Here is a 15,954-nt window from a genome sequence, read left to right on the forward strand (position 1 = left end):
CTTTTTCAAATTTTACCCAGAAATTTAAAGTATTGATAGTTGCGTAAATATTGTCATACTAACAGCTGTCTGAATTTTTGGTTGATTGTAATACATTACATTGCTTTCTATCAAAATTATCCAGCATTATCAAGATTTAACATTATCAGTATTTAACTCTGAGTTCTTGTCATTTTATTACCATTTTCTAAATTATAGCAAATAAACCGTGATAATCTGAGAAATGTTGAAGGCGCCTCAATATATTTTGGTCTGACTGTATATTAATTTCAAATTATATTATCAGCATGACAATTTGGGTCAGAAGGTGTATTGAAAAACAATACACTAAGAATATGAAATGCATTTTTTTAAATTACAAAATAAATTATATTTATTTATTTTGTATTTATTTATTTATTTTTATTTATTTTGTATTTTTTTAAAAATGGGATAAATTCTGTAGTTGTGCCAGAAAAACTGTGTGTCTAAAAATCAAGCTTTCTAGCCATTTTATTCAAGGAAACATTGGGGACAATTGTAAATAACCTTTTTATTTATTTGAATAAAAAGTTAAAACATCACTCCTAAACAGCCCAAAATTTCTTTGATTTAGTGTCACTACTTCTTTGTCCAAAATATTTTAAAGTCCAAAAACATTTTTTTTTCCAAAAATCTCAGATTTTCATACTGTACTTAGACTCATTTTGCTCAAGGATACGATGCTGAAAGCTCATGGATCATCACTTGTGGAATCTGAACCTACAACCTTTTGGTCACTAGCCCAGATCTTTAACCACTAAATTATACCACACCCAAGAAACAGAAAAATACTGGTTTTGTGACTAGTTTCAAACTACCTTAATCCCAACAGTGACCCTGAAAGCCCACCAGGATGTTTCCATACCGCCCCTATTCCATCTACACAGCAACTCTTACACATCCTGCAGGCCCATGAACGCCAGTATGGGCTGAGGAAGGGTTCTGACATCATGTGTTTGTGGAGTTAGCCGTCTCTGGCCGCTGGGCTTTCAACAGGTGAAATGAGGCACTCTGTGGAGTTGGACCCATCAGTGCAGGGCTGCACGGATCAAAGATCCCCCTGTGGCACACAGGATCTGCCCCTCACATCATTCCACTGACCCCAGGCCAGCTCACATGGGAGAAAGGTGAGGCTGTGTATGCCTGCCAGGCTTTTACACGCTCATGCTTACATGGACGTGCATGCTCACACTGTTATTATGTTTCTTCCATTTAGTCACCATGCTATGGTTAACTCATAGCACAGTGATTTAGTGGTTTACAGTGATGAATATTCATCACATCATTGTGTTGCTAACTCTTTTATGACCCTCCTTCATCACTGAACACTCCTTACACATCAATTCAGGAGCTACATCATTACTGGCTAAAAACCAGACTACAAATATTATTTAAGCAGTTATTTGAAATAGTAAAAATGGTACATTTCATCATTATAAATTATTTTCATTGCAAAAAGTTAAAATAAGGTATAAATTGGTTGAGCTACTAATATCCCATGGACTGTTTTAACAATGTCCTTACAACCTTTGTGGGTCTTGAATGTGTCAGTTGTGTTACTGTCTATGCAGGTTTAGAAAGCAAAAATATCTTAATTTGTGTTCCAGTGATAAACAAAGATCTTATAGGTTTAAAACAACATACTGCAGTACCGTAGGTGAATTATTAATGACATTATTTTCATTTTTGGGTGAACTATCCCTTTAAATGTGATTTTTTTTCCTATAATAAAAAAATGGTTTCTTAAAAACTTCACTCTGTAGTCTTTCTTTGTTTCTTTTTCACACCTACATGTCTGTATTAGCTTCACAACGTCAATGATTTTGCCAAGTTAGACATTTTCCTGGATCAGCATCTTGTTGTTCATTCCTACCAACCAATCAGATCTTAGAGTAAGGGGCTTTATATCTTTTCCTTCTCATTTTAGGTACTTTATGGTTAGGGCTGTGGTTAAAAATATTTTCTTTAAGAGGAATGTTGTTTCAGGACCAACAAAACATTTTGATCCTATTACTTAGCAAAATCATAGCTTGTACTTCTCAGTTTTGGAATTTTGAATTGTAGCACTTCTCATGTTACTGTATGATGCACAAGCTAGTTTTAAACATCAAATTTGTTTCTCCTACCGCTCCCTTTAAACATAGTAAGAGGTCTTAGCCTTCTTAACCATCAGAATGTTGACAATTCCTACACTGTAAAGTCAGCTTAAAATAATTTGTTACCCTGCTGCTTTAAAATTTTAAGTTCAGTCAACTAAAATAAGTTTAGTCAACTTGAAATGTTAAGTTGTACTAAGTAACAACTTAGATATTTGTGTTTGCTAAACTAAGTAACCCAGCTGCCTTAAAATTTTAAGATGATTCAACTCAAATATCTAAGTTGTCACTTAGTAAAATTTAACATTTTAAGTTAAATAACGTTTTTTTGAGTTAACTGAACTTAAAATTTTAAGGCAGCCAGGTTACAAATTGTTTTAAGTTGACTCAACAAATTGTTTTTTACACTGTAGGGCTGGGAAATATGGCCAAAAAATGATAATATTAAAAACAATAATATTTTTCATATCAGTCGTGGTCGGTAATTGTCACGATAAATGTCAAATTTTTACTTCCTTCAAGTTTAAATGCAGACAAAATGGTCATAACATGACAAAACACATGTTTTTTTAATTCTTTACACTTTTTCCATTTTTCCCTAACAAAATAATAATCTTAACAGAAAAAAATAATTTCTTAGTTCTGCAGTTTTAATGGGTAATATTGTTTCAGATTAAGAAACAGGCTTGTGTTGCCTGATAATATTAAAATGTTCATTATCAAAATCAGTAATATCTGTAAAAAATTTTAGCAACCTCATTTTAATAAGGTGAAATTTAATAATTCTGACTGTTTGAGTTTTTGTTTTTACTAATGAACCATTGCTCTTCCATAGTATCATCCATATATCATGATAATAATGGTTAAAACCACAAATGTAGCACCTCAATACCTTGGTAAATATCTAATATGGTTCCTATGTATTTGTATGAAAAACAGTAGTCTAAATACATTTAGTATAAATGCATAAACACTGTAATCTAATCACAAAAAAATACTGTAATTATATTCCATTACTCCTCCTTCAATACATTTAATACATGTCTACGTTAATAATATAATCAAATTTGACACAAATATACCTACATTTCTAACACAATAGAAATGCCTAGCGTTCTTTTGTTCCGCCTTTGCCGCATAAACATTATATCGAACATTTATTAAACTCTTGTTATTGTTTATCAAGGAAATATATATCGTGAGATAATTATCATTATCGATTTATCGCCCAGCCCTAACAATTCCTTTTTGGTGTCCTTTTTTTTGGAAAGTGCCAAATGTCAATGAAACTTATATTATTATAACTTATCCTATGACACTTGACGCACCTTGATCTTTTGCTGTATGTGTCGAAGGGCATCTGCGGTGCCCATGTCAGCTTCCTCCTGAATACATACAACATCCAACCTCATCTTCACATCCGTTTTCAGGCGCTGATCAGCGCTCAGGGCTTTCTGAACCTCTTTAGTGGTTATGACAATCACCTCTGGAAAAGAACATAACGATAACATTCAGATTAAACAAGGATTGAAGTGCTAAATATTACTACCATTTAAAGGATGTTTTTAATTTAAATATTTTTTTAAATGGAATTTATTCCTGTGATGGCAAAGCTGAATTCTTAGTCTTTGAGGGTCAAATAAACCTTCAGAAATCTTCTTAACATTTCCTGTAGAAACTGTGATACATTTTCTAGTAAATAGAAAAGATTATTCTTTGAAACAGAAATCTTTTGTAACATTATAAATGTCTTTACTGTCACTTTTAATTAATTTAATGCATCCTTGCTGAATAAAATCTTACTGTCCCAAACATTTTGATTGGTAGTGTAATTACGGAAGTGTTAACAGTTCAGATTTGGAATGTAAAATAATATTTGTAGGAAGTAACAATATTATCAATATCGCAATATCGCGACAGCAAAACTGCCTCGATATTCTCGCGGTCACACGACGATATGAAAGAACGTCTTCTGGGCAAAAAGTGGTTTTTAAAATATATTTAAACTTTTTATTCTAACCTTAAAAGGTCTTTAAAGTTGTGTTTTGGGCCATTACGCTTTGGTTTTCCTTCAAAATAAAAACTTAAAAGTGCAGTATGAATTGCTGACAGCTAACGGTTTAAATGCAGTCCAAATTCAAAATATCTCTTTCAACTGTTGAAATTAGGAAAGTAGTATTGTAATTTCCCTACTACAGTTTAAAGCAAAAATAATATACCTATGAAATATTAATTTTTATTTATTTTACAGTGCAATTGTTTTACAATATATGGCTATTACCGTCACTGTTGTTATTATTATTATTATTAAATTCTAATTAGTTTGGCATCCTAAAACACCAGTGTGAATGTAATTTAGACTGAGACAGCATGTCACAAATAAAAAGAGGGTTGAGTTCCCTTTAAAGTTCAGGTACAAGTCAATTCACTGACTTTTTTTCTGACTTAGGTTTTCTTAGTTAAGAACATGGGTTAGAGCTCGTAATTTTGAACTCTCGAAAGTGCATTAGATAGAATAAATGAACTTTAAAATGTACAAAATTGAAATTCCCCAATTCATTTGTCTTTTTTAAATATCGCAACAATATTATCGTATTGTGAGATTTTGATATCGTTCCCTTGAATTTAGGTTTGTTTTTTTGGGAAATGGTTTTGTTTCACTACACCACTGGTTGAGCACAGTACGCACTTTACCTGTGATACCTCAGACTTGTAAAAACACATATTAGACAAAACACCTTCAATCGAGTCTTTGTGAATTATTTGCCGTATGCCCGGCAAGAGAAACTTTCAGCCAACTGGAAGAAGTTTGTCCCAGAATTCTGCTTTACTGCGTAAATATTTTCTAACGAAGCAGCTTACTTACCATAGTTTGTGCTAAGACTTGTAAAAGCTAATTGCAGGGTCTTGCTGGCTGGCATTCTGGCTGTTAACAGGACAGCCTGTGCCACACATAAAGGTGCATACTGTACTGCTGGGCAGGCAAAGGGCCATACCCACAAACTCCATACCTGCTGGATCGCACGGTTAGTCAATACAGCTAGGTGTGAACAATAAACATTTAATCATCATAAAGGTATTAAACAGAAATACTCAAAACGGTACACAGCCCCTACTGGCTCTCAAATGTGGTAAAGCAATGAAGTGAATACAGGGTTCCAAACACAGTTTGGATTTATTTCCAAAAAAACACCCTTATTTTAGCATAAAAGTTTATAAATACAGATAAATGTAGGCAAGGATTGGACTGACATTTAAAAAGAAGGAATAAGTTATCAAGTGCATAATTCAAACATAAAAATATAAATAAATCACTTTTTAAATGTACAAATTACGACACTTAAATTTATTTATTTTCATTTAATGTGTTTTAAAATATAGATTAAAAGCAATTTTTAAACGCACATTTTAAACTCCATTCATGTTCTCAACAAACATTAAATATGGACATTCAAAAATAAAATAAAATAAAATAGCTCAAGACCTTTCCTCTCCCTCCAAAAGAATAAATAAATAAATAAATAATTATTATTATTTTATATATCTATTGATTTGTTCATTTAAAATGTTATTTATATCCATTTTTATGTTTGAATAAAATTATTAAAATGTCATTATTACAATTTAAATTTATCTTATTCCTTACTAGCACTATTAAATTGCATATTGCTCCACGCTATGTTGGCCCAAAACAACATGTTGGTTTTTACGGGGTGGCCTGCTGAAGGTCTCCCATTTCTAAGCTATGTGGAGAAAAGCTGGCCTAAAACATAAGGCACTCTGCCATTTATCTTCAAGTACTAGACTGCACTTGATTTATTACAGAGTTGAAATGATCCAACATTAGTTGTCTGGGGTGCATTTGACTCTGTAATTGTAACTTGGCTTTTTATTTCATTTGTCTTTTACCAGTCTAGTCTTTCAGCTAGGCAATACATCCAACCTCTACAATTTGAATGTATAAATTTAGGACACTTAGTCATCCCTCAGATTTATTTATACATACTGATGACGTACAGCCTTATAAAGCATAATATGCTGTCAAAATATGAAAACAGCAAAATCTAGTTGGATTTGTCCAGCTCCTGCTCTCCAAAACAAGAAGCAACTGGTCTGTGTGGGTGGGTTTAACATGGAAACCATGCCATTAGAGTACGTCAATTGTAAAAACGGCCCTACCTTTCCTATTTAGGAAATAAGGACTTTATTAGTTTAATTTAAGCAGCTGGCGCAAATTATTACCACCTGCAGCTTAAATGTGTTGTAAGCAATTTCAGCCGTTTTGTTAACTTCCACCACACACACCCACTCTCCAAAACACACCCACAAAGACATGCCATCCAATCAGATGTGAGCAAATCCATGCCCTCAACTCTTCTGTGTCGTTTACAGAGTCTAGGATTGACTGAGAGTAACGATTCTCAGGACACTTATTTCAGTAGTGTATGCATGTACAGCATATAAGAATATTATTATAGGAAGGAGGCAACATAGCATTTTTTAACATACACTACCAGTCAAAAGTTTTTAAACAGTAAGATTTTTAATGTTGTTAAAGTCTCTTCTGCTTACCAAGCCTGCATTTATTTGAAAGTACAGCAAAAACAGTACAATTCTGAAATATTTTTAGTTTAAAATAACTGTTTTCTATTTTAATACATTTTAAAATGTAATTTATTCCTGTGATTTCAAAGCTATTTTTAGTATCATTACTCCACTTACATGATCCTTTAGAAATCATTCTAATATTCTGATTGGCTGCTCAAAAAACATATATTATTTTTGAAAACAGCTGAGTAGATTTTTTTCAGGTTTCTTTGATGAATAGAAAGGTTAGAAGAACAGTATTTATCTGAAATAGAAATCTTTTGTAACATTATAAATGTCTTTATCAGCACTTTTGATCAATTTAAAACATCCTTGCTAAACAAAAGTATTAATTTCTAATTTCTTTTGACTAGTGAACCAGTCATAATTATTAACATAAAAATTATAAAAATATGCTTCATTAGCATATTTTTCCACAAGAAATGCAGCTAAAAGTGCTTTACCATTTTTACAAAAGCATCCCATGTAATATTATAATATTAAAATTAGATTAAACGTAAAACCCACTTTATGACTATATATATATATATATATATATATATATATAAAAAAAACCAATACACATAAAATGCATGAGTGATATTTTTTAATCAGTTTATATTTGTATGCTTATATTGAATCAGTTTTCATTTTTATATTTTTGCTTTCATTTTAATTTTTGTTAAAATTTTAGTCATTTAGGTGTGTGCTTTTGTCATTTTTAGTAGTTTTTTTTTTATATTTGTCTACAGTTTTTATTATTTTGTCTAAATCTTAGTTTTAGCACATCAAGTACAAACTGAATTAAAATGAGAAATGTTGCCTTCACAAATACAGAATCTGAAATAAACAGTTCTTTAATATTTTATTTTAATGTCACCTCATATTTATTTTATTTCAAGTGACATTTTTCCTCTGTTTTACTATAATAATAGACCGAATACTTCAGAAACTGAACATTTCATTAAAATATTTTTGTTTTTTTTCTCTCAACATGTAAAGCCAATATGGCACTCCAACATTAAAAAAATGACCAAAACGCAAAGCAATGTTAGGAACAGCCATCAAGCAACTTCAGGAATTTGTAATAAACGCATTCTGAAAAACAGAAATGAAATAAATCTACCCATATTTTGCTATTTCAATATACTAACGCGAGATACCTGACAACAAAATTTTCTCATGGGGCAAAATGTCACTTTTAATAACCTTTTTTTCTCCTGAATTGATAGTTTGTTTACCTTCAAAGCCCACCCTCTCCAGCAGGTTGAGGGGGTACCAGATGAGGGGTCTGTTGCCCACAGGTAGCAGAGGTTTGGGGGTGTTATAGGTGAGATCCATCATCCTGGATCCTCCACCTGCTGCCATCAGCACCGCCTGCAGCTCCATCCCTGACACCTGCAGGACAAAACAAACAACACGTTCAGTCTATCTACAACAGCTCTCATTGCAAAACACTTAACTAGACGGACAGACGCCAGACGGACCCTTGTGTTAAATATTCCTTGATTCAACATGGTTTTCAAAGCATTACTCCTGACAGGACACTTATTTCATCATCTACAATACGTCAACTGAGACATAACAATAACATAACCGCTTCTGACGTTATTATTTATTAACGCTTAAACAAGTTAGAAACACACGCACATACACTCGGCTTACCTTTATTGCTCGTCCAAATGTTTATGTTTTGTAAAGTATTGAGTCCGTGCACGTGAAAACCTGCAGCACTGTAGCAGTCGCTCATGTGGATCCGCCTGTCACTACACTGACGATCTTCAAACACTTACTGTTAAAACCGAAAGAGAATCTAACTACTTCAACACAAAGAATATGAATAACTAAAAATCCTCAAGATATTTTATCAGTACTAGTCCACAATAACTGATCCAGATATTTCGAGTTAATGACATAAGACCGCTACTTATAAATGGGTCGTGCGGAAACTAAACCAGTAACTTTGGTTCCGCACAGAGAATCAGTTCCTCTATTTGACGCAGAATAAGAAATGTTTGTTTGTTTGTTTGTTTGTTTGTTTGTTAATCATTTTACAAATATGCTTTGAATTTAAATGTAAATGCATTTATTTGATCCAAACTACAGCAAAAACAGTCAAATGTTGAAATATTTTTACGATTTAAATTAACTTTTCTATTCGAATATATTTTAAAATGCAATTACTGTAATTTCAAAGCTGAATTTTTAGCTTTATTACAACAGTCACATGATCCTTCAGAAATCATTCTAATATTCTGATTGACTGCACAGAAAACATTTATTATTATTATTATTATTATTATTTATTATTATTATTATTATTATTATTTTGAAAACAGCTGAGTAGATTTTTTTTCAGGTTTCCTTGATGAGTAAAACGTTCAGAAGAACTGCATTTATCTGAAATATAAATCGTTTGTAATATTATAAATGTCTTTATCATCACTTTTGATCCATTTAAAGCATCCTTGCTAAATAAGTTACAAAAATACAAAATAAAAACTGAATAAAAATTTCAGTGGTGTAGTGTATAATGTTACAAAAGTGTTTTATTTCAGATAAATGCTGATCTTCTCTTTCTATTCATCAAAGAATCCTGAAAAAATGTACTCAGCTGTTTAAAATATTGATAATAATAATAAAAATGTTTCTTGAACAGCAAATCAGCATATTAGAATGATTTCTGAAGAATTATGTGACACTGAAAACTGGAGTAATGATGCTGAAAATTTAGCTTTGATCACAGGAATAAATTACATTTTAAAATATATTCAAATTTTTATATTCAAAAATAAAACTTTTAAATAGTAAAAATATTTCAAAATGTTACTATTTTTGCTGTACTTTGGATCAAATAAATGCAGGCTTGGTGAGCAGAGAAGACAACTTTAAATAACATTAAAAAACTTACTGTTCAAAAACTAAGCTTTCCATTGATGTATGGTTTGTCATGATAGGAAAATATTCGGCCGAGATACAATTATTTGAATATCTGGAATCTGAGGATGCAAAAAAGTCTAAATATTGAGAAAATCACCTTTAAAGTTGTCCAAATGAAGTTCTTAACAATGCATATTACTAATCAAAAATTAAGTTTTGATAGATTTATTGTAGGAAATTTACAAGATATCTTTATGGAACTTGATCTTTACTTAATTTCCTAATGATTTTTGCCATAAAATAAAAATCAATAATTTTGACCCATACAATGTATTTTTGGCTATTGCTACAAATATACCCCAGCAACTTAAGATTGGTTTTGTGGTCCAGGGTCACATATATATATATATATATATATATATATATATATATATAGATAGATAGATAGATATATATTAATTTAACCAGGTCAACTTTATAATATATTGTTCATTATATATTATGAATTTACTTTTTTTTTTTTTTAATATGCTTATAATCATTATTTTAAAAAACAATCAGAGGAATATAAGAAGGGGTTGTCAAATCTATTTAGCCTATGTTTAAAATAATATGAATATGACATACTGAAATGTAAAAATACGGATTACAACAAAACAACATATCATTTTACACATAATAAAATAAATGATGTAATAGACATAGCATTGAATAATTCATTTTCCAGTTTCATAGCATCCAACATACTTTAAAAAATCCAATAACCACAATAAATTGCGGTAACATGGCGTTCTCCACTGTCATTAAGAAATACATCAACTGACAGGGAACATACTGAATGTTTCTCAGTGTTTAAATGTCCAGTACTAATTTATTGTGGTTTTAGAGCAGCAACAACAACTGTGACTAGTAACTATTTTGGCAGAATAGTTACCATGTTACATTTTTGTAATGGATTTTTCCTTCCCATGTCAACAATTTTCCCTTTTTCTGAAGTTCACTTGGAACCTGCGTGTATTAAGAATATGTCCAGTTTAACAGTGAAAATTTAAAGTCTTCTCCCAAGCCCAGTTCCCTCCACCCAGATCCCCTCAGTCAACAGGCATGGCCCAAACCCCAATTCACAGACCTCCGATGTAACAGCAAATTGAACTCTGGGAATGTGGCTTAGCTTTGTTTTCTCTGGACAGGAGATGAGCTTCATTGGTCGCTGCCTGCAGAAGAAACATTGGAATAACAGGGCAGGCTGCCTCCATTAAAAAAAAAAAAAAAAAAAAAACAGAGAGAAAAGTTAAAGTAAAGGAAATATTGATGTTAAAGCACTAACTGTTTGTGTGCTGAATTCACACCTTTGCTATGTTTCCTAACACCAACTGTTTGTGATTCACACTTTCCAGAAACTTTGGCCTCCTTATCTTTTCTTCTTTTGTAAAGTGAAGCAACATTTTTAAAGGATAACCCGAGAATTCTCATATGGATTACGTGACCCAAGTTTAACATCTGGTGTACTGCCTGAGCGGACCGCTGCAATTTCTGTGGGGTCATGTTAAATGATCACAAACAGAGAGCAAAAACAAGCATTCTCATTTACATTTTTATGTCCAGCTAAGCAAGCAAATCTGCTTTTCGTTTGGTCTGTGTGAGGGAAATGATGCTAAATGTTGGTGATGTGCATCATTGAATCTAGATTGGGTAAAACAGATGTGCACAATGCAAAATAGGCATAAACATTCAACCATTGTTACATCAAATTCTGCTGAAACATGTTTAGATGCTGTTCTACGAAATCAGTGAAGCCTTAAAGGCTTATTACTGTTATAAAATGCCAGCAACAATTTAAAAAAGAAGAAACAGAACAATTAAAAACATCTCTATTGGTCATAAAAATGCAATATTGGTCAACCTTGAGCCATTAAACTTAAAAAGCCTGAATTTCAGTATCTGACCGTCACTTCTCACCCATTTCAAAGTGAAGGTCATGGGGGTCCATTGTAATATGCATGCAATCTGGCAACCATCATCTCTGAAATCCAGCCATAAGAGTTTTAATGTTCTGTTCTAATACCTCTGATTCATCTTTATTTACAAGCTGTTCACTACATACAGATGGCAATATTTTTGTCATTACAGCAGTGGGCTCTGGTTCAAGAAAATACGGCAATAAATGTCAGTTCAGGCCACTGACACTTCTCTAGTGATTATCTGCTCTTTTACGGCACTAACCTGTGACCATGACAAACTCTGGAGGGCTTAAGACTAAAGGCAGACATGATTGTGCTAATGATGGCATGGAGGGATGAGGCACAGAGAGGAAATGTGGCACAGGTGTTGCATTATGGAACACAGTCCTTGATGAGTGATATTTGAGATAAACATGCACAAATCTTTCATAAAGCCCTTGAGATGAAACTAATGTGAACTAGTCTAATCTGAAACTCAGTAACACACATACATAATTATAAGGTCATAGCGACTATATATATAGCTTGTAGCAAAAAAATGCCACCAAAATGAACAAAAATGCCCCATAAATTCACGACAACAAGTAAACATACACAATTAAACAATGTATTACGGCTATTGCGATGGAAACAAAAAGTGAAAATGAATGAAAATTGTTCGATTTAGATTTCGCTCACACGGCATCAGATTGCGTTTACACTGCGTTTTGTGCAGCGTTGAGCCTTACAACCAATCAAATGCGTTTCTGCTTAACTTAGGAATGCATTTGGCCAATCAGGCTGAAAACGCAGCAACCAGAGGATCTTAAATTAGTCAGTGCTAAAAAAACGCCTGAGCTGTTGATAAGGACGCACGCAAAAACAAAAACGTTTTTATATAATTTCTGTATCGATATTAATAGTCATTATTACGATATAAAAAGCAATTCAAAAATGATTTTTGTCATAACATTGCAGCCCACCTGTTTTTTACATTTGTAATTTAGAAAGACTACAAGTTTATACAGTCTTATTATTATTGACAACAGTTTAAAATATTGATTAAAATAATCTGCAGGATTTTTTAAATCGAATTTAAGAGTTTTAAGACCTTTTCTAAGATCTGCACTGATAAAAGTAATACCATATGAGCGGGGTGGGGCAATATTTATGGTAACATATAAAAACAGAAAAATGATTGTAAAAAGCATGATTTACAGTTCAGATACAGGTTTTCAAAAAAACACAAAATTTTATAAAATAATAAAGCTTCTTGTCGATAGCTTCTTGTCGATCCGCAGATTCACATTTACAACTGCGTGTTTGCTGCATATGAGTCCATTTTTTATTTGGTCTGAACAAAAACAGCAGACGGACTTACTAAAAATGCAAATTAATTCTCTAGCAGGTGCCGCTTTCGGAAGACAAGTATAAGGTGATTATAAAAATTGCCCTCACAAATGTACAAAATATTAACCCTTAATGGAAATATTAATTTATATGTGTGCATGCGTGAGATTCCGCTATGATTCCACTATTCCAAGGCAAAAATGCAGATAATAAAACTTGACGTCTTGTCAATTATATGATTTCAGTATGCATTCAGGTGTAAAATTGGAACATTTGTGACAAATCTACTAAGCCTTATGTTATCAAGCCAACCGAGCCTGACAATTTGCCATCAGAGCAGTCAACATAAAGACTTTCCGGCACGGATAATGAGTCCAGATAGATAGAACCAAAGCAGAGTCATAAGGCTACCACAGACTTGAAGCTCTGCCTCGATTTCCTCTGATTTCCTATTCCTGGCCATCGCAGCTCTTGTAAATCATTCTCAATTCCCTTAAACAAGCCAGTTGGATTAGGTTGGTTTAGATCATAAACATTTGCAGGGCCAGACCACCCAGGGAGTGAGACTCAGGCCTGACCGCTGCCTCGCTGCGAGCCACAGCCAGGCCGAAAGCACAACACGCTCAGTGTGGTTTGTGTTTGCGGCACTTCCTGGACACAGAGAGAGAGCGACAGAGAGTGAGAGAGAGAGAGAGGGCCCCATCTGCCATGGAAACAAAAACACCCCCCCCAACAACTTATTCACGGTCAGCCACCGATAGACTGTGACATAGATAAACACACTGGGCTCCACGGGCTCCATACTCCTCTGTCCTGTGCGTTTCAGAAAGCTCTTTTTCATTCACTGCTCCTGTGGAAAAAAAGAAATCTGCCATTCACAAGGCTTTACAGGATATCTTCACAGACATAATAATGCATGTGGAAACAAAAAAAGGATTCTTGTTATGACAAGTGAAGGAACAGAAAAACATTTTGTGTTGTTTACTTGAGAGATTAAGGATTACTGTGGTGTGGTCTCAAGTGTGGTGTGCAAGTGAGGCATTGCTCCACTCAAAGTATTGGGTTAAAAGACCAGTGGAATTAGCCTAGAGTTTGACAGAGTCTGGGCACATGGTTTTCATTAATGCACAATTGGACTCTGCTGTAGCAGGTCTCCCAGTGAGTGCTAGTTGACATGGAGGTTGAACTGTGAGAATACACATTCACAGTCCCATTAGCAACTGATAATGACGCATAAATCACGACCACACAACCGTTCGGTTAGTTCCACGCCGAACTGCAGCACTGTCTAGTGGTGAAGGTATTTATGATTATTCATTTGCAAATCACAATGAGCAAAAAGACTTATAGGTCCAAATGGCATTGATGTGTTTGTGACATTATAAATCCGGGAATTTTATTTTGTACATGCAGTTTGCATTTAATCAACTTGCCTACATTCTTCAAAATAAAAGTTATTTATTACCATCCATGGTTCCACGAAAAAATCCATGGAATCTTTCCACTGCACAACAGGTTCTTTAGATGTCTTTGGAGCTTTTATTTTTTATAAAAAAACATTTAATGTAAATGTTTCACATAGTAGCTTTTATGACATTCCAGCTGCAAAAAGGAATAAGCATTTTAATTTTAAAAGGAATGATCTAATCTTTCTTTGTTGGAAGCTTTTTAGTACTGCCTGAAGATGTCAAGCTTTTTATAAACGTCTGTTAAATTCAAGCTGTTTTGATCATAAAAATGTAATATTCACATATTTTACAATGTCTGATGGTGATAAAAAAAAGAGCTGAAAATGAATAGGTAGTGCTGTATATAGGCCAGTCAGGTTTATTGAAAGAGGCAACCATTTTTGAAACACAATGTTTGCAAACAGTTCTGTAGTGTTTGAAGCACCACACATGACATACGTGAGAAAAAAAAATATATATATATATACTGTGGCAGTACTTATTCATTTGTTCCATTGTAAAATCGTGGGTACGAACAAATTAGTACAATGCGAGGGAAAGAATTAATAAATGTGTTTATGAATTTGTGGGAACACTTAAACCAGATTAAAAACTATTTAAAATAATATACTACTAAATAATTTGTAGTAGACGTCACAATTACGCCATTGCAGCTGCGCGCACATAGTAGTGGCAGAAAAACACTGGTAACAAATGGAGGGAAATGGGTAAAATCCATGGAATAAGAGAAAGAAAAAAAAAACAGTTGTGCCTTTTGATGCCAGAATGCATTATTTTTATACAATACTGTCGTCAAAGACGCCATTTAAAGTTAAACGCGGTTTTCCATCGGAATTGGGCTACTTTAACACTGTGTTGCCGTGGGTTGAAGCGACCCCAGTGACATGATATTTATCCTCTTATTTTCCCCGTCAAAAACGTGTATTTTACCCCACGGAATGCGATTTTTAACGAGGGGCCCCCCTCGAAACGCAAATGGGCTAGTTTTGAGTAGCAATTGGGCGGGTTTTGTTGTGAAAACCTGGCTACCCTGGTTTGCAAACACTTAATTTGTCTAGGGCTAATCAATGTAAATAATGATTTAATAATTATAAAATAATTATTTCTGTCATAATTATTCTAAAGCACCATTTTACGGAAATAGTGTTAAGGGAATAATGTTAAAGTGAAAAAAAAATTGATAACTCTAACTTTACGCTCATCGTTTTCAGTAAAATACATCACATCTGGTCTATCCGCAGAAGTTTAAATAATTTAATGCATCTCAAGCTCAAATCGACGAATATAATTAATGAATACTAAGTGAAAACAGCAGTTGGCAGTAATGCAACATTGTACAACTATTTGAAAATCAGGAATCTGAGGGTGAATCGCATTTAAATTGCCTTTAAAGTTGTTAAAATGAAGTTCTTAGCAACCCCGGCATATGCTGGTAGGTATGATTTGACCAGCATAAACCAGCAAAGGACCACCTTAAACCAGCATCAAAACCTACTTAACCAGCATTCCAGCATCAAAACATACCTACCAGCATATGCTGTTTTTTTCACCAGGGAGTGTAGACATCATCACTGATTATATAGGTTTTATAGTCTTTTGTCACGTGGCGTC

The 15,954-nt window shown here is 33.3% G+C and overlaps 1 protein-coding gene across 1 annotated transcript in view; it reads right to left on the reverse strand.

The window, feature by feature from the left end:
* Window positions 1-8,653, reverse strand: part of eif2b3 (eukaryotic translation initiation factor 2B, subunit 3 gamma) — a 49,080-nt gene extending 40,427 nt beyond the window's left edge. Inside the window, exons 1-3 of the mRNA XM_051096254.1 lie at window positions 8,370-8,653; window positions 7,946-8,102; window positions 3,446-3,603 (exon numbers count right to left, since the gene is read on the reverse strand). Coding sequence (XP_050952211.1) covers window positions 3,446-3,603; window positions 7,946-8,093 — 306 coding nt within the window. The 5' untranslated portion in view covers window positions 8,094-8,102; window positions 8,370-8,653. The remainder of the gene's footprint in view (window positions 1-3,445; window positions 3,604-7,945; window positions 8,103-8,369) is intronic.
* Window positions 8,654-15,954: the final 7,301 nt, after the last annotated feature.

Source organism: Labeo rohita, chromosome 2 (genome assembly GCF_022985175.1).
Source record: "Labeo rohita strain BAU-BD-2019 chromosome 2, IGBB_LRoh.1.0, whole genome shotgun sequence".
Classification (NCBI taxonomy): domain Eukaryota; kingdom Metazoa; phylum Chordata; class Actinopteri; order Cypriniformes; family Cyprinidae; genus Labeo; species Labeo rohita.